Raw genomic sequence first — 21,987 nt, forward strand, 5'->3', positions numbered from 1 at the left:
CGGCTACAGAGAAAAGACTGCTGCTACAACCTTTTTCTCATCTCTCAAAAGCAGCATGGGCTGATCACTGTAGCCGATCACAGGCAGCCGCAGCCATGCGGCAGCAGTCTTTTCTCTGTAGCCGATCACAGCGGCAGCGCAGAGGCGGAGGCGACAAGCCACAATGGCCGCCTGCGCAAAAGTAGCATGGGCCAGCTCGGCGCCAGAGTTCGTGGCGCCGAGGTCGGCGTCAAGATCTGTGGCGCCATGTATTATGGCGCCGAGGTACCAGCCACGTCAACTCCACCTAGGATTTCGGTCAGGCACTTCGACGTCAAGATCTGTGGTGCCGAGACGTGTTACTTCGGCGCCATGAGTCCTGACCTCGACCCTAGGATCCAAAGATGAGTTTAAGTCTCTCGATAAACGTAAATTTTGTTCGAGAAAAGAGTTAAATTGTAAAAAAATTATGTCCTCCTCTACCGAGTACCACCACCACCCTCCAGGGCAGGCCTCCCTCCCTCCCTCCTCATTGCTTCTGCCTTCTCTCCAGCTAGCATCGCTGCTAAAAATAGTAGTAAAGGGTCGCCCAAACAAACGCAACCAGCAGCGTCCACGACGACGATCCAGGGAAATGCCGGGGCCGGGGATTCTACCAATTTGATCCCCTCCTCCGTCTCGCGACCCCCGTCCTGCGGTGGTGCTGCCGCTGCGTGGCTGGTTTGATGCCGCCGCTCTCCATCTGATTCTTCCGTCGCAATGGTATACATGCATGCCCGTTTCTCTTCTCTTCTTCCCTTGTAGATCAAAATCTCTCCTCTTTTATTTATTTATTTATTTATTTATTTATCTATATCTATCCCTTTCTGCTGCTGCATTGCATTGCATTGCCTTGCCTTGCCTTGCCTCATGATCGATTTGAGCCTCGCTTCGCCTCTATTACCCACCCCCTCCAAATGTTTGCTCATATGGCCAAATGCAACGCGGCAATGCTCGCTCATTCTTATCTTCTCGCACGCTCGTATTCGGTTCTTGTAATCGTGGCCTCGTGGTACATTTCCATCCCAATCCCAATCGGGCACTTTGAAGTTGCCATCACCGCCCGTCACCCCATTAGGCAACAAGATGTATGTGCTTAATTAATGTCTGTTCCGTTGCAGGCGTCGAAAAGCCGCTTTGTTGTGGCCTCTTATGTCTGGGTTGAGGACCCAGATGAGGCCTGGATGGATGGCTTGGTGGAACAGATCAATGGGGATGAACTTGTCGTCAACTGCACCTCTGGAAAGAAGGTAATTAACTGCTCAACGCTTTGTTTGTTGACTACTCGATAATTTGTGACTTATGAAACAACGGCTACAAAATTACAGCCTTCGAATTATTTGTTTAAAAACAAATCTAAAACTCTAGAATCAGTATGTTTAATTTAATTTGTTTTTTAAATAAAAAGGGAATAATTCTCTTCTCTGCCTATATGAAACACAGTCCTCCTGTTCAGTTTAATTTGATGCCACCATCCTCCTGCAGGTGACTGCTAATGTGTCAAGTGCCTACCCCAAGGATACAGAGTCTCCACGCGGTGGTGTGGAGGATATGACAAGGCTAGCCTATTTACACGAACCAGGAGTGCTTCAGAACCTAAAGTCTAGATTTATGCTAAATGAAATATATGTAAGTTGAGTCTCTCAACACATCATCCCTGATGCAAACAGGAGCATATCTGTTTCCTACCTCTCCATAATGTCTCGTTATTCTAAACAACAGATCATATGAGGTTTAGGTTCAGTGGGGCTTGCATTTACTAACATTTTCTCTCGAGAACAGATGCCCATCTTATACTTCCTACATTGATTCCGTTGTGCTCATTTTTCCCTTGTCATGGGTTTGCCTGCCAGGCTTTATCTAATTCACCCATACGAAAAAAAAATGCTGCTACATGCAAACCTTAATTTCATTCCTTTTTTTCTTAAACATTGGTCTCCTTCAACATTGAAACATGAATGTCAATAGATAATGGGAATGCGAATGTAATCAGTCAAACAGTGTGGTGTGTGGTGTGTGTTGTAAAGGGCTCTTGACCCATCTTTCTTCCTAATATAATGAAGCGCAGCTCTCCTGTGTTTTTCGAGAAAAAAATTTGGGAATTTGGTGATTCTTGACACTGGTCCATTATAGTTTAGTTCTGTTAGTGTTTCATACTTGGTATGAGTTTGCAAATTTGCGATCTTATTCATGATTTTTCTGATTCTCTAATGGATTGAATTGTTCTTCCAGACTTATACCGGGAATATCTTGATAGCTGTTAATCCATTTCAAAGGCTTCCTCACCTATATAACAACGATATGATGGGAATTTACAAAGGAGCAGAGTTTGGTGAGCTGAGTCCCCATCCATTCGCCATCGCTGACCGTTCATATAGGTGTGTTTTCCTCATGAACGGATCGTTAAATATGTCACATTCTTACGTATCAATCCTTGTCAAGTTCCTATGTTTCCTCTACCCAGACTTATGATCAATGATCATATAAGCCAAGCAATATTGGTGAGTGGAGAGAGTGGAGCAGGAAAGACCGAAAGCACTAAAAGTCTTATGCAATATCTTGCTTTCATGGGTGGTAAACCTCAAGCTGAAGGAAGGTCAGTGCAACAACAGATCCTGGAGGTGTGTTTTGCACTGGCACATTTACGTTCATGTTCTTTCTTTTGCTGCTAGCACAAGTACTGTACTACTATGGCCTACCTAAGAACTAGGAAAGTTGTTGTCTCCTTTTAAGGAAATTTATGTTATCAAATCATCATACATGTTATTATCTTCTTAGTATTAAGAAGCAGCAGTGCATCATTTACATATATTTCTAATTGGCCTACGTGTTTTTTAGCGAAAACAGTAGGGGAAGCCGTAAATATATTTCTAATTCGCCTACTTGTTTGACAGTCCAACCCGGTTCTTGAGGCATTTGGCAATGCAAAAACCGTCAGGAACAATAATTCAAGGTAATGAACTAAATGCACTGCATCAATGCTCCACATTTTTGGGTGGTCACGAAACTGCTTGTGCAACTTCCTGATTTGGTGTTTCAACTTATCTTTGTTTTTTTACAGTCGTTTTGGAAAATTTGTTGAGATTCAGTTTGATGCAAATGGGAAGATATCAGGAGCCGCTATAAGGACCTATCTTCTAGAAAGATCACGTGTGTGTCAAATATCTGATCCAGAAAGAAACTACCACTGCTTTTACATGCTATGTTCTGCACCGCCAGAAGTAAGAACATGTTCTCTATAACTGCTTTTCTGAAATCTTGTAATAATACTACTGAGTTTGTTTGTTACAGTGATAGTTTGGTAGCTGATTCAGTGATACTATTGCATATTGTAAAACTGTCAGAGAATTGTAACAATAAGGTAAAACTAATTCAAGAAAGATATATGGGTGATGCATTCATGGCAAGCACATATATCTTGAGAAGTTGAGATGCCATATTACTCCTTCTGTGAAGAAGCTAGGCTTCAAGCTCATAGGTTCAATGTTGTAAAGCGTCTAGAGTTCCTTTCCTGTATAGTCCCTCTAGCCTAGTTCTTCTGCCTCCCCAGGGCCTGCTTATTGTGTAGCCCCTCCTTCCCTTGCTGTGTCGCCTTTGTACAGTGTTGTTTCTCTTTTTGGTTTTAACAAAATTCACAGTGGGGGCCTCCCTTGCTGTATATTTCGCTAAAAAAAAAGATTAGTTATTTTCTTTTTGCCAATAAAATGATCATTAAGTGAAGGAATTCCATAGGTAGCTAAAGAGATAATGTTAAGGGAATCCAAATAGTTTATATTCATTTTTTTTCTGTTTCCTCCGATGCTCCTTTTATCAACTAAGTGTTTCTTCATAAGTTTTTCTCTCTTGACATTATGGGTAGATCTATTTGTCTATATCATTATATGTAGCTTTGAATATGCCTATCAGGATTGCAAGAAATATAAATTGGGAGATCCCAGATCATTTCACTATCTCAATCAGTCCAATTGTATTGCGCTTGATGGGCTGGATGACTCCAAAGAATACATGGAAACCAGAAGAGCTATGGGTATTGTGGGTATGAGTTCTGACGAACAGGTAAAACCAAGATTTTGCCAGCAATCAATTTAGTACATCACTAGCAGACAAACAATCTTCTACATGCAAATTTCTATCCTGCAGGATGCAATATTTAGAGTCGTGGCTGCTATTCTTCATTTGGGTAACATAGAATTTGCAGAAGGAAGTGAAGACGATTCTTCAGTACCCAAAGACGAGAAATCCCAATTTCATCTTAAGACAGCAGCTGAGCTTTTCATGTATTTTTATTTCTTTAGTACTTCTGTTTATGAAATTTACACAAGTTCCTTTTGCATCCCTTATATGGACATCTTCTGGCATTATGCAGGTGTGATGAAAAAGGTCTCGAGGAATCTTTGTGCAAGCGTGTAATGGCAACACGTGGGGAGAGTATTACAAAAAATTTAGACCCACGAGCTGCAGCTTTGAGTAGAGATGCATTGGCTAGGATTGTTTACTCACGTTTGTTTGATTGGTACGTTTGAAAATCATCATTTAAAATGCTTCTCCCATGCTGCTGTATATCTATAACCGGTGTAGGCAAAATAGTACTTACAACAATGGAGCTTTTGACCTTTACAGGCTTGTAAATAAAATCAATAGTTCAATTGGTCAAGATCCTGATTCAAAGATTTTGATTGGTGTCCTGGACATTTATGGTTTCGAGAGTTTCTTGACAAACAGGTGCTTAACTGGTATGCCTTTGCATTTAATCTGCTTGCTTATGTTCACATACTCATAGAAGTCACATATACCAGTCTTGGTAGATTGATTTTACCATTCGTGTATGATACACCAAAGAACTTAAGTATTGGGAAAAGTCTGTCCATCTTTAGGTTCATGGGAAAAATCAAGGGGGTTCATGGCATCTAGGAGTAAAATTTATGCAGCTAGATCCAAAGTTTGATAAACGAGTGATATCACATAAATGAAACAAATGCAATAATGCTTTGGGCAAACCCTCTTTCAAGGCCGAATATTGTTGACAATGGAGGAGGCAAGATGCGCACACACCAGGAATTGAGAGCTGTTAAGCTGTTCTATGCATTGCACATTGCATACATATATATACAAGCTAGGGAGCAGTTGTATACCTGCCCAGGTATGGTGTCTAACACCCACTACCTAGCCTATCTCATCTACCAACTACACTGTACAATACCTCCTACCATACTACCTACTGTTGCTGATCAAAAGAGTATGGTGCTGTCCATCCAAAGTCGACAGCAGCAGCAACAACTATTAATGAAGATAATTGAACACAGGGATTACTTATCTATCAATTCACCCTAATCCCTGTGCTCTAGCTTCGGACTGATCTTGACCACTCCAATCCTTGTGCACAATTCTTGGAACTTGACTTGCCCAAGTGATTTGGTTAGGATGTCAGCGAGCTAGTCATTGGTGCTGATGTATCTGGCACTAATGCTCCCGTCCTCCATGCAGTCCAGGATGAAATGATATTAGAGATCAATTTGCTTGATCCTTTCATGGAAGACAAGATTATGCGCAAGTGCCAGGGCGGATTTGCTGTCCACCTTAAGCTTGACTGCATCAGGCTTATTCCCATGGAAATCGCCGAGCAGTCGAGCTAGTCAGATAGCTTGGGTTGCATCCATGGTGGCTGCATCATACTCTGCTTTGCAAGAAGACATAGCCACCACGCGCTGCTTTATCGATTGCTAGCTGATCAAGCAGTCACCAAGGAAGAAGAGGATGCTGCTGGTGCTCTACCTCATGTCAATGTCGCCAGCCAAGTCTCTGTCGCAGTAGCCGACTAGCCACACTACAATTTGCCACCCATAGCACAGATCGGAGTCCAGGGTCCTTATGACATAAGGTAGGATGCGCTTCACTACTTGGAGATGCTCCTCTGTGGGCTTCTCCATGAACCAGCTCACGAACCTGACCGCAAATGCCAGGTCCGGCCAGGTGTGGACGAGGCAGTGGAGGCTTCCGACCATCCGTTGGTGGTGCGTTGGGTCTACGTCCTCCGCCGTGCTTTCTCGGCTCAGCTTGAGCCGCTCCTCCATGGGGGTGTAGGTCGGATTATAGATGACCATGCCCGCCAGTTTGAGGATGTGCGCAACGTAGTGGCCTTGCTGCAGCGTGATCTTGCTAACCTTTCTGTTCATTGAAATCCTTTGTTTTGTTTGCTCTTTCATGAAGTATATGAGATATAGTAATTACTGCATGAACAATCATCTGCTTATGTCATGTTTAAAAGAATGTAATTCTTATATGTTGACATTTTGATGTTCTGCAGCTTTGAGCAATTTTGTATCAATCTAACTAATGAGAAGCTCCAACAACACTTTAATCAGGTTACAACAAGAAAATCTCCTATGCTGACAACTCAACCTTGCTTGGTTTAGGTTATTTAACTACTTTAGCTGTGAGTCCTTTCTAACCATTATATGTCCCATGAACAGCATGTCTTTAAGATGGAGCAGGAAGAATACACCAAAGAAGAAATTGACTGGAGTTATATCCAGTTTGTGGACAACCAAGAAATTCTAGATCTAATTGAGAAGGTGAAGAATTCAGATTCTTGATGCAATGTTGTCTGACCAATTGGCATATAATAAAAAGTGAAGGCATTTATTAAGCAGGACAGATACATGTAAAATTTGAGCTAACTGGCAACTACATTAAGCAATCTTTTGCATTCGCATTCCTGTTTCAAGGCCATTTACTATCTTTCACAAAGAGGATGAGTTGTGCCTACCAATATCTGTGATTAGCTAGTAGATTTGTATACTAGTTTGTACACTGGGATGTTAATTGTTGACGTATTAGTGAACTGCTCACCCTTCCCCATCAGCTTAAGCTTTTGAGTTGAACTGGTCGGTGCATGCAACTCAATATTGTACGAGGCTAGAGGTCTCGAGTTTGAATTGTGGCTACCGCAATTTAATAAAAGAATTGTTGTTTGATCCTATTCCACAAGGCTTGAGGGAGCCTCCATGCAGGGGCGGATCCAACACCGGGGCGGGGTGCCCCCCACTCCCCTACTGCTGCTTGGTGCATGCCCCTTATCCTCCCTACAAGTTTGCAGCCATAGTAGCTTGGAAGGAGGGGCTAATGGTAGAAGATGATGGGAAAGAGCCCCTCCTAACACACCTCTGCCTCCACATGAGCCCCTCCTAGAAGATGACGGGAGTGTTGGTTGGCCACTCTTTCACATGAGCTTAAGCTTGAGTTAACTGCTCAGTGCATGCAACTCAATACTAATATATCTATCAATCACATTTTTTTCTGCATGTCATAGCTCTCCATCTTCTATTTCTCCTCTCTTTATCTCCATCTGGATATTGAAGCAGAAACATGACATGTTTGTATGCCTGTTGCTTACTTGATTTGGTCCTTGCATTTTTAATATATCTGTAAATTGTCTATATGTATATAGCGCTTGGTCCATTAGGTGATTTGGTCATGCTATGAAATCTCATTTCTTGTTCTGATTTATTTCATGTAGAAACCTGGGGGAATAATTGCTCTTTTGGATGAGACATGGTATATGCAAATAAGTTTTTATGTATCTGTTTATGTTTTATTGTCAGATTCCAGGTCTTTTCCTAACAAATTCTTTCTCACGCTTCAGCATGTTGCGTAATTCAACGCACGAGACATTTGCTGAAAAGTTATATCAAAAGTTTAAAGACAACCCACACTTCAGTAAACCCAAATTTTCACGGTCTGGCTTCACTGTTCATCACTATGCTGGCAATGTAGGTAACATGTTCTTGATGTACATTTAAATATTAAGGTTGTATGGGGGTTATATTTTCATGGTAGTTATTATGCGGTCAGTCTAAAATCATTACTGTCTGTGTACCATATCTGGGGACTTGCTGTGCTACATGACACTTCATGTCAATTTTGGAAATTGACCTGGTATATAATACAAATTTTTTAAAATTAATCTCTACTGCGAAATATTTGTGAAACTTCATGAATTTACTGATATGAGAGTATTTCTTGCAACAAATCTACTCCTAACATTTTGTTTGACCAATAAAATCCATATAGATGTTACTGATCAAAGTTAAAATAGTTTGACTGCACGCAGTCTGACACAACTCAGCTGGAGGATGGCTTAGCAAGGGTGTTCTAGTCTAGGTGAAATACACACTGATTAATCAGGGTACTAAGCTCTCCTGCTGGTTCGAGAGAAAAATCAGAGTACTAAAAAACTGTCATTTTAGAATGCTTTCACTGTGACCTGCTAATTAGCGAATAGCACTTGCTTAAATCATTGTCAGAACAAACGACTCAGCTAGGGCCAACTGGGCAAGGTAGATCTACAAGAAGGGTGAATGGACAGGGCTTCAATTGAGCCAACATTTTGTGCATAACTGCATATGCGTATGCTTCTTACTGTTTTTTCCTGGAACCTGTAAAATATTATTTGACCTTCAAAATTGTTGAAGAATATTACCCATATTTTCTCAGACCACAACTGTACAAAGATAGAACACAAGATAAACAATTTGGTATTTGACTCAGGAGAGTTATTAGTTTATTGTGCTGGCTATTTGTTGGTGCGTCAATTATACTGATTATTTACACTGTTAAAGTGGGCACCGTAATGTGTATCTCTTTCTTTTGCAGGTCACTTATCAAACGGACCTTTTTTTAGATAAAAATATAGATTATGCTGTAAATGAACATCAAGTCTTGTTAAATGCCTCAAAATGTTCATTTGTTTCAAGTCTTTTTCCACCATGTGAAGAATCAACAAAATCCACAAAATTTACTTCAATCGGCTCAAGTTTCAAGGTAAAGCGAAATGTTTTCGCTACTCCTTTATCTTTTTTTTTGTATTGACTCTTATTTTTGTATGGTATTGCAGCAACAATTGCAGAGTCTGCTTGAAACTCTGAGTGCAACAGAACCACACTATATCCGGTGCATAAAACCAAACAATGTTCTCAAGCCAGCAATATTTGAGAACAGTAATGTTCTCCAGCAGCTTCGTTGTGGGGTAAGTCATGTTAACGTGCTTCTTTTGTATCAATAAACATGGAACAAATTGATCAAAAAGATGTCTAGAGGCACTGTTAGTACTTGGTACATGGTTAATATATCTATGGACAGCAGAATGGACCATTTTATTTATTAATTGGAAATGCATTTTCATGTGACACAGGACTAGTTGAAACATCTTGTCTTTCTTTTATGTGTCAATGGGTTATAAGGACGATAAATTTACTGGAAATCAAATTTGTGACCTTGATATCTCTTTATTTCATAATAAATTTATATGCTGTTCATAATCCAACTTTTTTCACGAACTCCTTAAGCCAAGTTTTTTGCTATTTCACCAGCTTCTTTTAAGTCTGTTAAGTTGAGATGGTTTGGACATGTCCAACGGAGACCTCCAGAGGTACCGGTGCGTAGTGGAATCCTAAGGAAGACCGAAGTTGACTTGGGTAGAGGCAATAAAAGGAGACTTGAAAGGATGGAATATACCCAAAGACTTAGCCTTAGATAGGAGTGCTTGGAAGACAGCTATTCACGTGCTTGAACCTTGATTGCTTCTGCTGGGTTTCAACTCTAGCCTACCCCAACTTGTTTGGGACTTAAAGGCTTTGTTGTTGTTGTTGTTGAATATATTTAGCATAATGCCTGCAAGTATAATATAGGAAGCAGTCAGAATTCAATTTTTGTGTTAAACAATTACTGCCCTGAGAATTGGAAAAAGAAAAAAAAGAATACAAATAATTGTTTTTTTTAACGTAATACAAATAATTGCCACTCCAGCAAACGTCCACTATTCTTTGCTAAATAATTTTCGAAAAGATTTCTGGAAGATAATTTTTTTAAAGTCATCCCCATTGTAGGAATCTTATTAAAGAAAATCTTCTTGATCTTACAAGAATTGGTCATTTGAATTGTGAGACTTTATCATTCTTTTTGTACAGGGAGTTTTGGAGGCAATAAGGATAAGCTGTCTGGGATACCCTACTAGGAGGACATTTTATGAATTTGTTAATCGATTTGGTATTCTGCAACCCAAAGTCCTTGGTCGAAGGTAAATTTGTGATTTACTTAACTGATTCTATGTTTCTTTTCAATGTATTGCATATCTTATGTGTTTCCTTCGCAGCCATGATGAAGTTACTGCTGCAAAAATGCTTCTTGACAAAGCCAATCTTGCAGGCTATCAGGTAGTTATTAGAACAACTAGTAATCATTTTATACTATTAACTTATATTCTAGTTCTTTAACCTTTCAATAATCCATTCCAGTGTCCTGAAAAGGATAGTTGACATTCAACAGATAACCTGTGCATTTACCCATAGATTGTTCATTCACAGACATTCCTGTAATGCATAACAATGTTGTAGAATAGAGAGAATCACCACACACCCAATGTGGGTGGGGAGCCTTTCATATATAGGGCCAATTAGGCACACATGGCAGGTACAAATATAGGAGGCTGTCACCTGTACAAGGAAGCTATCCTAATGTAAGGAAACTAGGCTATACATAGCAACTAGCCTATCTAGGGGATTTCTCTAATGATCCTGATATATACATATCCTAATACCCGCCCGCAGTCGCAGCAGGAGAATCACGGACGCACAGACTGGTCCGGAAATCAGTGAAGAGCTGGACGGGTAGACCCTTGGTCATGATGTCTGTGAATTGGTACGCGGAGGGAACATGAAGAACTCGGAACTGTCCTAGAGCAACCTTCTCGCGGACGAAGTGGATGTCGATCTCGATGTGCTTCGTGCGGCGATGGTGGACGGGGTTGGTAGTCATGTAGACGGCGCTCACGTTGTCGCAGTAGACAACCGTCGCACGCGGGATCGAGATGTGGAGTTCCTAGAGCAGCTGACGCAGCCAGCAGCACTCGGCCACAACGTGGGCCACTGCACGGTACTCTGCTTCGGCACTGGAGCGAGACACCGTCGTCTGGCGCTTGGAGGACCAAGACACCAGGTTGTCGCCGAGGTAGACGCAGAAGCCGGAGGTGGAGCGGCGCGTGTCGGGGTAGCCGGCCCAGTCAGCGTCGGAGTAGGCAATGAGCTGGTCGATGGCGTCGGTGCCCTTGACGTACTGCAGGCTGGACGATAGGGAGCCCTTGACGTACCGCAGGATGCGCTTGATCAGCGCAAGGTGCGGCTCGCGGGGGTCGTGCATGAAGAGGCAGACCTGCTGGACGACATAGGCCAGGTCCGGCCTCGTCAGGGTGAGGTACTGGAGCGCACCAGCAAGGCTCCTGTACTCCGAGGGGTCAGCGAGCGCGGCGCCCTCTGTGGCGGACAACTTGGTCCGGGCATCCACGGGGGTAGCTGTCGAGTGGCACTCAGACATGCCGGCACGCTGGAGACGATCCACAGCGTACTGCCGCTGGGAAAGGAACAGCCCGCGGCTGTCCTGAGTCACCGAGATGCCGAGGAAGTGGTGCAGGTCGCCGAGGTTCGTCATGGCGAACTCCGAGCGGAGGCGTGCGGTGACGTGCTGGAGAAGGGCCGGCGACGACGCGGTGACAATGATGTCATCGACGTAGAGAAGGAGGTAGGCCAGCTCGTCGCCAACCTTGTAGACGAACAGGGAGGCATCCGACTTGGAGGGGGTGAAGCCGATGCTGCGGATGAACGTGGTGAAGCGCTGGTTCCAAGCACACGGCGCCTGCTTGAGTCCATACAAGGACTTCTGCAGCAAGCAGACAGAGTCAGGGGCAGCGGGGTCGATGAAGTCGGACGGCTGCTCGCAGTAGACCGTCTCCTCGAGGTGGCCGTGAAGGAAGGCGTTCTTCACGTCGAGCTGGCGGATGGGCCACTCCCGAGACGCAGCGATGCTGAGGACAGTGCGGATCGTGGCCGGCTTGACCACCGGACTGAATGTCTCGTCGTAGTCGACGCCGGCCTGCTGGGAGAAGCCGCGGACGACCCAGCGTGCCTTGTGCCGGGCGAGGGAGCCGTCGGCGTGAAACTTGTGCTTGAACAGCCACTTTCCAGTGACGATGTTCGCACCAGGCGGGCGAGGGACGAGGCGCCAAGTGCCATTGTTGATCAGCGCCTTGTGTTCTTCCGCCATCGCAGCGCGCCAATTGGCATCGGTGAGCGCGATGTGATAGTTCGCCGGGAGGGGTGAGGCAGCGGAGGCGGAGAATCCGAAGCGCTCGACGGTGCAGAGACTGCCGGTCTGTGAGCGCGTCACAGGCCGCGCGGCAGCCCGAGGAGCTGCTGCACCAGGGCTAGCAGCTGTTGCTGGGGCTGCTGGAGGCGCAGCAGGGGGCACCAGTGGTGCTGGAGGTGCAGCGGGTGCCACGGCTGCGGCCACAGGAGCTGCTGCTTGGTCGGTCGGCGCTGCAGGAAGCCGGGCACGGCGAGTGTAGACAGCGCCGAAGCGCTGGCCGCCCAGCCGGGGGCCGCCCGCCCGCAGGGGGAGCCAGGGGGCCCAGCTGGAGGATAGCCGAGTCCAGGAGCTCCAGGGACTCGTCCACGCTGGAGGTGGGGGTCGTAGGGCCAGCGAGCAGCGGAGCGGTGGTCGTAGGTGCCGTCGAGGAAGATAGTCCCTGCATCAGGAAATCAAGTGAAGACGGCATGGAGGCCGCCGATGGTGCTGCCGAGAAGGGGAACACCAATTCATCAAAAATAACATGGCGAGAAATGATGATGCGCCGAGTGGACATGTCGAGGCAGCGATACCCCTTGTGAGAGGATGGGTAGCCTAGGAAGACACATGGTGCTGAACGATGGGCTAGTTTGTGGGGGGAGGTGGCAGTGAGGTTTGGATAGCAGAGGCATCCGAAAACTCGAAGCGAGGAGTAGTCTGGGAGGGTTTTGTGAAGAAGCTGATAGGGTATATTGTTTTGTATGGAGGAGGAGGGTCGCCTATTGAGGAGGAAAGTGGCAGTGGCAAGGGCCTCAGCCCAGTAGGGAGGTGGCATGGACGCATGAAGGAGCATGGTGCGGATAGTGTCATTTGTGGTGCGAAGCATGCGTTCAGCCTTGCCATTCTGTGGAGAGGTATAGGGACACGAGAGGCGGAGCGTAATGCCATGGCTAGCGAGGAAGGAGGTGGTAGCATGGTTAACGAACTCGATCCCATTATCAACTTGGAATGATTTGGGTGTGGCGCTAAACTGTGTTTGAGCGTAGGCAGTGAAATCGACTATGTGGCGGTGCACCTCGGATTTGTGACGAAGCGGAAACGACCAGCAATAATGGGAAAAATCATCCAGTAGAACAAGATAATATTTAAAACCGGAGGTGCTAAGGACCAAGGACGTCCATACATCACAGTGAACTAAATCAAAGGGAGCAGTGGTCACAGAGGTAGAATGACTAAATGGGAGCCGTACGTGCTTGCCAAGTTGACAGGCATGGCATAGAGATGGTGGGCTCTTATTGCAGGAGATGACCGACATGCTCTGTAGAGTGGCGAGGCTGGAAGGACTGGGGTGACCAAGGCGGTGGTGCCATAGCGATGAGGTGGTGGCGAGGCTGCAGTGGTGCGCTGGCGTGGAGGGGAAGGTGTAGAGGTCGCCACCACTATTGCAGCGAAGAGTCATGCGCCCCGTCTGTTGGTCCTTGACAGAAAAACCGAAAGCGTCAAATTCAATAGAACAATCATTGTCACGTGTGAATTGACGAACAGAAAGAAGATTGCGCACGAGGGCCGGCGCAACCAGAACGTTAGTGAGGCGAAAAGTAGAGTTGGGAGAAGACAGTGTGGAGGTGCCACGACATGTGATAGGAATGGTGCTGCCGTTGCCAACCGTGATGCCAGAGGCAGGAGGGGGGAGACGGGACAGAAGTATACCATCCGAGGGCGACATGTGAGTGGTGGCGTCGGTGTCGAGGACCCAGGGGTTGGACCCCTGGAGGGACATCTGGTTCAGGGCAGCGACGAGGCCGGCCTGATCCCAGCCGTCGGTCTGCTGCTGCGGAGGAGGGGCCGCACAATCGGAGAACTGGGCGGGGGCGAAGGCGGTATGGGCCTGAGGATGGGCGCCGAGGACGCCGGGGCCGCGCCAGGCCGGGTTCGCCGCCGGCGGGCGCCACTGCTGCTGTTGCGCCCCGGCTGTCCAGGGGGCGTAGTAGAACCAGGGGCCGGCGGACGGTGTGGGTGCCGGCGGCCCGCCCCCAAACTGGGGACCGCCGCCGCCGCCGTGGCCTCCCCGTCCCTTCTTCCTGTAGCGACTGCCGCCGCCTCCTTGGCTGCCGCCACCGCCGCTGCGGCTGCTGCCACCGTAGCCACCGCCGCCGTGGCCGCCCTGGCGACCGGCAGAGGAGCCGCCACCCGCGGTGGCGGAGGCCGAGCGGCAAGCTGGACCGCACGTGGCGTTGAACGCCGTCTGGGCGGCGACCGTGCCCTCGTTGGCAAGGCGAAGTTCCTTGAGGACGAGCTTCTCGCGAGTGGTGGCGAAGTCCGGCAGCGGGTGCGAGTCAGCGATGTTGTCCGCAGTGCTGGCGAAGCGAGGATTGAGGCCGCGCAGGAGGTTGAGGACGAGCTTCGATTCGGTGATGGTACGGCCGACGTCGCTGAGCGCATCGGCGGTGGCCTTCATCTGCTGGCAGTACTCGTCGATGGAGGAGTCACCCTGGGTCATGGAGTGGAACTTGTGACTCAAGAAGATGGCACGTGGGGCCTTGTTGGCGTCGAAGAGACGCTTGATGGCGACCCAGAGCTCGTGCGCGGTCTGGTCCGATGCCGCAGCGAGGCCGAGGACGTCGGTCCCGACAGTGCCGAGGAGCCAGCTGCGAACACAGGAGTCCGCAATGGCCCAAGCAGGGTCAGTGGGTCTGGCCGCCGTCGTGCCGTCGATGTGCGGGAGGAGGCCGAATTTCCCACAGAGGGAGGTGAAGAACGGCGACCACTGGTTGAAGTTCGGGTGCTTCAGCTCCAAGGTCACCGGGACGTGGGATTTGACGGAGATTGTCGCATAGGGAGCGACGAACATGGTGGGGGCAGAGGGGGACTCCGTAGCCGCCATGGTGGCAGGGGAGTTGGAGGCGCTGGTGGCAGAGGAGGTGGACATGATCGGCCTGCAGGGGAAGAAAGGGCAGGTGCGGTGGGAGGGAGGGAGGAGAAAAAAAGAGAGGATCTAATGCTCTGTTACCATGTAGAATAGAGAGAATCACCACACACCCAATGTGGGTGGGGAGCCTTTCATATATAGGGCCAATTAGGCACACATGGCAGGTACAAATATAGGAGGTTGTCACCTGTACAAGGAAGCTATCCTAATGTAAGGAAACTAGGCTATACATAGCAACTAGCCTATCTAGGGGATTTCTCTAATGATCCTGATATATACATATCCTAATAAATGCCAAACAGAATTTCAGAACCAAGCGGCATCTGGAAAGTCACAATGACAAAATATTAACATGCCATTCCGTTACTCCTTTTATGTGCCTCACTTTCTGACTTCAAATGCACAGATAGGAAAAACGAAAATATTTCTTCGTGCTGGTCAAATGGCAGAGTTAGATGCTCTAAGAACTGAAGTTTTGGGACTTTCTGCCAAAAAAATACAAAGCAAACTTCGGTCATTTCTGGCTCGCAAAAAATATATTGAGCTGCAACAATGTGCTACACAAATCCAGGCAATATGCAGGGGTATATTCTTCTGCGAAAATTGAAATGATCTCCCGTTCTTTGTTTCCTGTGAGATCTACTACTGAGTGTGACTCCTGTACTGTGTTTTCAAAGGAACAATTGCAAGGAGGTGTTATGAAAACCTTCGTAGGGAGGCAGCTTCATTGAAAATGCAGACCCGCTACCGTATGCACTATGCAAGGAAAAACTATGTAGAAATCTGTTCTGCGGCAACTAATATCCAGTCCGGTTTACGTGGTATGGGTGCTCGCATCAAACTCCGCTTGAAGCGGCAAACAAAAGCTGCAGTGATTATTCAGGTACGTAAATGATGTGGTTTTTGTTCTGTAAACACCTACTGCTCTTTTAAAATAACGTTCTTTTGTCTATAATATATTTTTACAATATAAGAGTAGGATCAAATGGTGTCTGGCTCCAAAATGCGATCTCATATCTCTATATCCAGCCTGCACGCTTCTGTATCCAGTTGGATGCTGAGCTTAGCCTACAGCATCAAGTGATTGTTTCACTTACAGTCAGTCATAAATCCATGTTTGTTCATTACATGTTTTTTTCCTCCACCTGTTTGAACTTCTTTTTCATGTTTAAACTCACTCTTCTTCTCTACTAATATATGCTGGGAAGAACTCCTGCCGGTCATTTAAAAAGATGTTTGTTCATTACCCTACCTTGTATGCTCTTGTTCCTTGCAGAGTCAATGCCGCTGTTATCTATTGCGCTCACAATACGTTAGGCTGGTGAAGGCCACAATTACGGCTCAGTGCGGTTGGAGAAGAAGAGTGGCCAGAAGGGAACTTCGAAACCTCAAAATGGTAAGAAACCCTTTATTTCAACATTGTTGGACTTCCTTTTATCTTCTGTGTCCCATTTGCCCTTGGTGTCTAGCTCAATGGTTTGATTCATTGTCCTGGACCTCAACTGAAGTTTCTCAGTAATCAAGTATACAAACTTATTTAGTTGTATACATTACAGTTATACAAGCACAAAACAAACATATAAGTGGGTTTACCAAAATCATAGTAATTGTAAATATCAAATCCCCTTTCTTGACCAATTTTCTCCTGGCTACTTTGTTCATTTACTTTCAGGCTGCAAAAGAGACTGGTGCTCTACAGGCTGCCAAAAGCAAACTAGAGAAGGAAGTTGAGGAGCTTACATGGCGACTACAGCTGGAGAAACGTATTAGGGTACTTTTGTCATTCAAGTTACAATTACATTTGTTTTTGTTTGGTCAAATGCATAGGGGAGGGACATAAGCCTTGGTACTATACTTTTGACTGCATCCCTGGGGCACCCTACTCTATTACTTGACCTCAACAAAAAATGTCGTTAAAGTACAACTTGGAGTACAAGTCACATGATATACATGTGTTTGACTATACATATCTCTAATACCTGCCCGTGGTCACAACGGTAGGGAATTAGACGCAGATACTGGACCTAAATTCACTAAACAACTATACATGCAGTCCGTTAATCATGATGTCTGCGAACTGATGTGTGGAAGGGACATGGAGGACACGAACGTACCCCAAAGCAACCTTCTCGCTGACGAAGTGGATGTCAATCTCGATGTGCTTCGTGCGACGATGATGAACCGGATTGACTATCATGTAGACTGCACTAACGCTGTCGCAATAGACAATGGTCACCAAAGGAATCAAGACATAAGCTCCTGAAGCAACTGTCTCAGCCAGCAGCACTCAGCAACTGCATGCGCCAGAACGGGACACTGTAGTCTGCCGCTTCGAAGACCAGGAGACCAAGTTGTCACCGAGGAAGATGCAATAGCTGGAGGTAGGACATCGGGAGTCTGGGCAGCTAGCCCAGTCATCGTCAGAGTAGGCAGTGATGGAGGACACACCACCAGTGCCAAAGTGTAGACCGACGTTGAGGGTGCCCTTCACATAGCGCAGGATGTGCTTGATCAAAGCAAGGTGTGGCCCCCACAAGTCAGACATGAAGAGGCAAACCTACTGAATAGCATATGCGAGGTCTGGCCGAGTCAGAGTAAGTTACTGTAGTGCGCCAGCAAGACTCCGGTACTCCGAGGGGCTCTCAACAGGAGCACCGTCAGTCGCGGTCAGCTTGGCCCGAGAGTCAACTGGTGTTGTTGTAGGGTGACACTCGGTCATCCCAGCCCGCTGAAGAAGATCAACGGCGTAATGTTGCTGGGACAGAAGGAGGCCGTCAGAGGAGCACGCGACAGAGATGCCAAGGAAGTAGTGGAGAGCACCAAGGTCTGTCATGGCGAACTTGGAGCTGAGCCAGTTGGTGATGCGCCGCAGAAGGGTCGCGGAAGACGCCGTCAAGACGATGTCGTTGATGTAGAGCAGCAGGTGAGCGACATCATCTCGATCTCTATAAATAAAGAGAGACGTGTCGGATTTCACCACCGTGAAGCCGTGGTTGCAGATGTACGAAGCAAACCACTGGTGCCATGCCCAAGGAGCCTGCTTGAGACCATACAAAGACATCTGCAAGGGATAGACGGAGTCGGGGGCTGAAGGGTCAGCGGAGTCGGACGGCTGCAAGGTCACCATGAAGAAAGGTGTCACGTCGAGCTGATGTGATGCTGAGCACGGCAAGTATGGTGGTTGGCTTGACCACCAGGCTGAACGTCTTGTCATAGTCAACACCGTGCTACTGGGAGAAGCCGCAAACAACCCAGCGAGCCTTGTGGCGGGCATGAGATCCATCTGAGTGGAATTTGTGCTTGAAAATCCACTTGCCCGTCACAATGTTGGTGCCAGGTGGTCGAGGCACTAGTCGCCAGGTGCCTTTGTCGATGAGAGCCTGATACTCGCCTGCCATGGCAGCACACCAGTTGGGATTAGCCATCGCGCTGTGGTAGCTAGCTGGCAGTGGCGAAGTCGACGTAGTGGAGAGATTCCGGTAGTTGACAGGCTGCACTGCCCCCATTCTCAACCGAGTCAGCCGATCGAAGATGAGGTTCGAGGATGCAGAGCTCTGCATGGGCTGCCACTCAGGAGCAGGCGGCTGGAGGACCCCGGGGTGACCCAGCCAGCAATGGGAGCCGGCTGGGGCGCGTGACCAGCACGGGGCAGCGCCACAGCAGAGACAGGCAGCCGGCTGAACAGAGCTGCCGAGAACCGCGGAATGCAGTGTCGGCACCGCGGCATGAACGACGCCTCTGGTCGGCTCTCCAGCGCCTGGCGGAGCTGTGGCAGCGGGGGCGGTGCTGGGCAGCACCCCAGCAGGCGATGGTACTGTCGCTGTTGGGGAAGACGGCTGGGCCGGGCGACACTGGTACACTTTGCCGAAATGGCAGACGTCCGCAGCAGCAGGTGGTGTCGGCGGTGCCGTTTCCGGCGGGCGGCGCTGATAGACGATGCTGAAGCGGACAGACCCGCCTAGAGCAGCAGTCGGGGTGAGATGTCCAGCGGGCTGAATAGCAGGGCCAGCCATGATGATGGCCGGGTCGTCGAGCAATTGCTGCTCAACCTCAGGAGGCGAGGGAGCGACGAAGACGAGGGCGGCTGCTCAGCACCCGAAGGTGGAGCAACTGATGCAGCGGAAGATGTGTCCTGTAACAAAAAAGTCAAGTGAAACACACCAGATGGGGTGGCGGCTAACGGAAGATGTTACATATCTCTAATAGTTATTTCAAATGAGTCTATCATATTTGTATGACCTTTGAGGTGCTTTTCTCTTAGTGGTGGACTATTTCCACTGCAAACGAGCACTATGCATGGTAATAACGAAAATAGCATCGCAAACCTGCATTTGAATTTTTAAAAAGAATAAAGTGCACCCAGGGTCCTCACTGTTTTCCAGGATTACCATCTTAGGTCCACAAACTCTCAAAGTGAGGCTTTACAACAACAACAACAACAACAACAACAAAGCCTTTAAGTCCCAAACAAGTTGGAGTAGGCTAGAGTTGAAACCCAGCAGAAGCAATCAAGGTTCAGGCACGTGAATAGCTGTCAAAGTGAGGCTTTAGGTCCTTAAAATTTTTAAGTGGTTCACTCTCAAGTTAGAATCCATTTTATCCTCTTCTAGAAAGCTGTGTATGTTCATTAATTAATAGAATAAGAGGATACTCTTATTAAAGTGCGAACAGTTGGAGCATTTGTAAGATTGCGAGTAGGATATCATGCGCATGATAACATCATAGAGAAGACTTGACATTTGGTCACCACTGAGTTGCTATTGCATGGTATGTGCAGGCTGATTTGGAAGAAGCTAAGACACAAGAAAATAAGAAGCTCCAATTACAATTGCAGGAATTGCAATTGCAACTCAAGGACACAAAGGACCTATTGAAAAGGGAACATGAAGCTGCCAAAGAAGCATCAGAGAAATCTGCCGCAGTACCAGAGATTCTTGCTGATACAGCTCAAGTCAATGAGCTTACTGCTGAAAACGAGAAGCTCAAGGTATAAACGTAACAAATTTTAGGCGGACAGAGTATGTGATATCCAAGTAATGTTTGTAGCCTCAGTTGAGTTAATGATATTGTTCTCTTCTTATTTCAGTCTTTGGTGGCCTCTTTTGAGGAAAAACTTCAGAATGCAGAACAGAAGTTCGAAGAAACAGAGAAAGCTAGGGAAGAATTAGTCAAGAAAGCAACAGATGCAGAGTCAATGATAAATGAACTGAAGAACACAATGCAAAGGTTTTTCTGACGTTACATAAAAGTGTTGATTCTATCTGTAAAGTTATCAGGCATTACATGTTGTAAATTTTGTCATGATTAGCCTTCAAGAAAAGTTGACTAGCACGGAGGCAGAAAACCATGTTCTCAGGCAGCAGTCTATGAAAGCAAGACCTGATAATATGCCTTTGCTTAACATGCATCGGAAATCAGTAATCTCTCTCTCTCTCTCATCATGGAAATTTAACATAAACATTGGATTGAGGTCGGTGTTTGTTTAAATTTAAAAGCGAGTGTGCAATCTAAGACTTGTGGATGTGCTGTATGCTCTTACCCATTTTCTTTTAATCATAATGAGACACAACTCTCCTTTGTGTTTGAGGAAAAAAATTAACATACACACATACTGTCAAGGGCAGCGAACCCCTGACTGGCTGGACCGCGGCTACGGAGCTCGTAGCCGTCGGCCGTCTTCTCCGGTGAGGTTATACCCCTCTTCCGTAGGCTTACAGAGAATAGAGAGATTAGGGATAACTTTATTGCTTGATTGATCATGACCTCTAATACAGTTTATATAGGCCCATGGGCCGCCACACTTGGCAACAATAAAATAGGAAATAACTAATTAGGGATGAATCCCCTAAACTTAAGGCCAATCACTTATCTAATCAAATCAGCCACTTTCCTTAGCCGCACCTTCCTCCTGATCACCCGCGCCTGCTGCCTCAGCGCGTGCTGCGGCCCGCCTGACATCACGGGCCCTTCGCTGGCGTGCGTAGGTGCGGCCCCACATGACATCTCTCCCCCCCTCGAGAGTCAGCTCGTCCTCGAGCTGGAAGTCTGGAAACTGCTCGCGGAAGGATTCAGCATCTTCCCATGTGGCCGACTCTGGAGGTTCGCCGCGCCAATGGACGAGCAGCTGACGAACGCCTCGCGCCAGGCGAGCCTGCTCCACCTTGCTGGGCTCTGGAGCCACCGTACCATGGTGGATGTGCGGCAGAGCCGGTGGAGCGTCCGGGGGGGTGCCGGCGAACTTCTTGAGGGTACCGACATGAAACACATCATGTATACGAGCTTGCGGGGGGAGCTCCAGACGCACAGCCACATCGTTGATGATCTCGCAGACGCGGTAGGGCCCGATGTAGCGCGGCTTCAGCTTGCCGGTCTGCGCCTGAGGAAGGGACGCCATGGTGCGCTGTCGAAAGCGCAGGAGCGCCCAATCGCCGACCTGGTAGTGCACCGGGCGATGCTGCTGGTCGTAGTGGCGCTTCTGGACACCCTGTGCTTGCTCCAAGCGGTAGCGAACATCAGCTAGGAAGGCCTCGCGCTCCTCCATGTCGCGCGCCACTGCCGCAACGCGCGTCTCACCAGGCTCGTAGGAGCGGATGGTGGGCGGGTCGCGGCCGTACACCACGCGGAACGGCGTCTCCCGAAGCGAGGACTGATAGGCCGTGTTGTACATGTACTCAGCCCATGGAAGCCATCGCAGCCACTGCCGGGGTCGGTCACCTGTAAAACAGCGTAAGTACATGATGATGACCTTGTTGGCCGCCTCCGTTTGTCCGTCGGACTGGGGGTGGAAGGCGGAGGTCATGTGCAGCTTGGTGCCCATGAGGCGCATCAGCTCGCGCCAGAACAGCGAAGTGAACACCGGGTCACGGTCGGACACCATGGACTGCGGCAGGCCATGGAGGCGCACGATGTCGGTGAAGAACGCCTGA

The 21,987-nt window shown here is 47.6% G+C and overlaps 1 protein-coding gene across 3 annotated transcripts in view; it reads left to right on the top strand.

The window, feature by feature from the left end:
- Positions 1 to 505: 505 nt before the first annotated feature.
- Positions 506 to 21,987, top strand: part of LOC136517929 (myosin-6-like) — a 30,814-nt gene continuing 9,332 nt past the window's right edge. For all 3 annotated transcript variants that reach the window (XM_066511584.1, XM_066511585.1, XM_066511586.1), the window contains exons 1-26: positions 506 to 741; positions 1,140 to 1,268; positions 1,504 to 1,647; positions 2,251 to 2,396; positions 2,483 to 2,639; positions 2,913 to 2,971; positions 3,080 to 3,239; positions 3,925 to 4,074; positions 4,159 to 4,295; positions 4,385 to 4,531; positions 4,639 to 4,740; positions 6,323 to 6,380; positions 6,489 to 6,590; positions 7,535 to 7,572; positions 7,661 to 7,787; positions 8,671 to 8,838; positions 8,912 to 9,043; positions 9,984 to 10,093; positions 10,169 to 10,229; positions 15,468 to 15,645; positions 15,739 to 15,944; positions 16,338 to 16,457; positions 16,734 to 16,832; positions 19,839 to 20,048; positions 20,148 to 20,287; positions 20,370 to 20,478. In XM_066511584.1, coding sequence (XP_066367681.1) covers positions 739 to 741; positions 1,140 to 1,268; positions 1,504 to 1,647; positions 2,251 to 2,396; positions 2,483 to 2,639; positions 2,913 to 2,971; positions 3,080 to 3,239; positions 3,925 to 4,074; positions 4,159 to 4,295; positions 4,385 to 4,531; positions 4,639 to 4,740; positions 6,323 to 6,380; positions 6,489 to 6,590; positions 7,535 to 7,572; positions 7,661 to 7,787; positions 8,671 to 8,838; positions 8,912 to 9,043; positions 9,984 to 10,093; positions 10,169 to 10,229; positions 15,468 to 15,645; positions 15,739 to 15,944; positions 16,338 to 16,457; positions 16,734 to 16,832; positions 19,839 to 20,048; positions 20,148 to 20,287; positions 20,370 to 20,478 — 3,192 coding nt within the window. In that variant the 5' untranslated portion in view covers positions 506 to 738. The remainder of the gene's footprint in view (positions 742 to 1,139; positions 1,269 to 1,503; positions 1,648 to 2,250; positions 2,397 to 2,482; positions 2,640 to 2,912; positions 2,972 to 3,079; positions 3,240 to 3,924; positions 4,075 to 4,158; positions 4,296 to 4,384; positions 4,532 to 4,638; positions 4,741 to 6,322; positions 6,381 to 6,488; positions 6,591 to 7,534; positions 7,573 to 7,660; positions 7,788 to 8,670; positions 8,839 to 8,911; positions 9,044 to 9,983; positions 10,094 to 10,168; positions 10,230 to 15,467; positions 15,646 to 15,738; positions 15,945 to 16,337; positions 16,458 to 16,733; positions 16,833 to 19,838; positions 20,049 to 20,147; positions 20,288 to 20,369; positions 20,479 to 21,987) is intronic.

The sequence above is a fragment of the Miscanthus floridulus genome, chromosome 17 (assembly GCF_019320115.1).
Source record: "Miscanthus floridulus cultivar M001 chromosome 17, ASM1932011v1, whole genome shotgun sequence".
NCBI lineage: Eukaryota > Viridiplantae > Streptophyta > Magnoliopsida > Poales > Poaceae > Miscanthus > Miscanthus floridulus.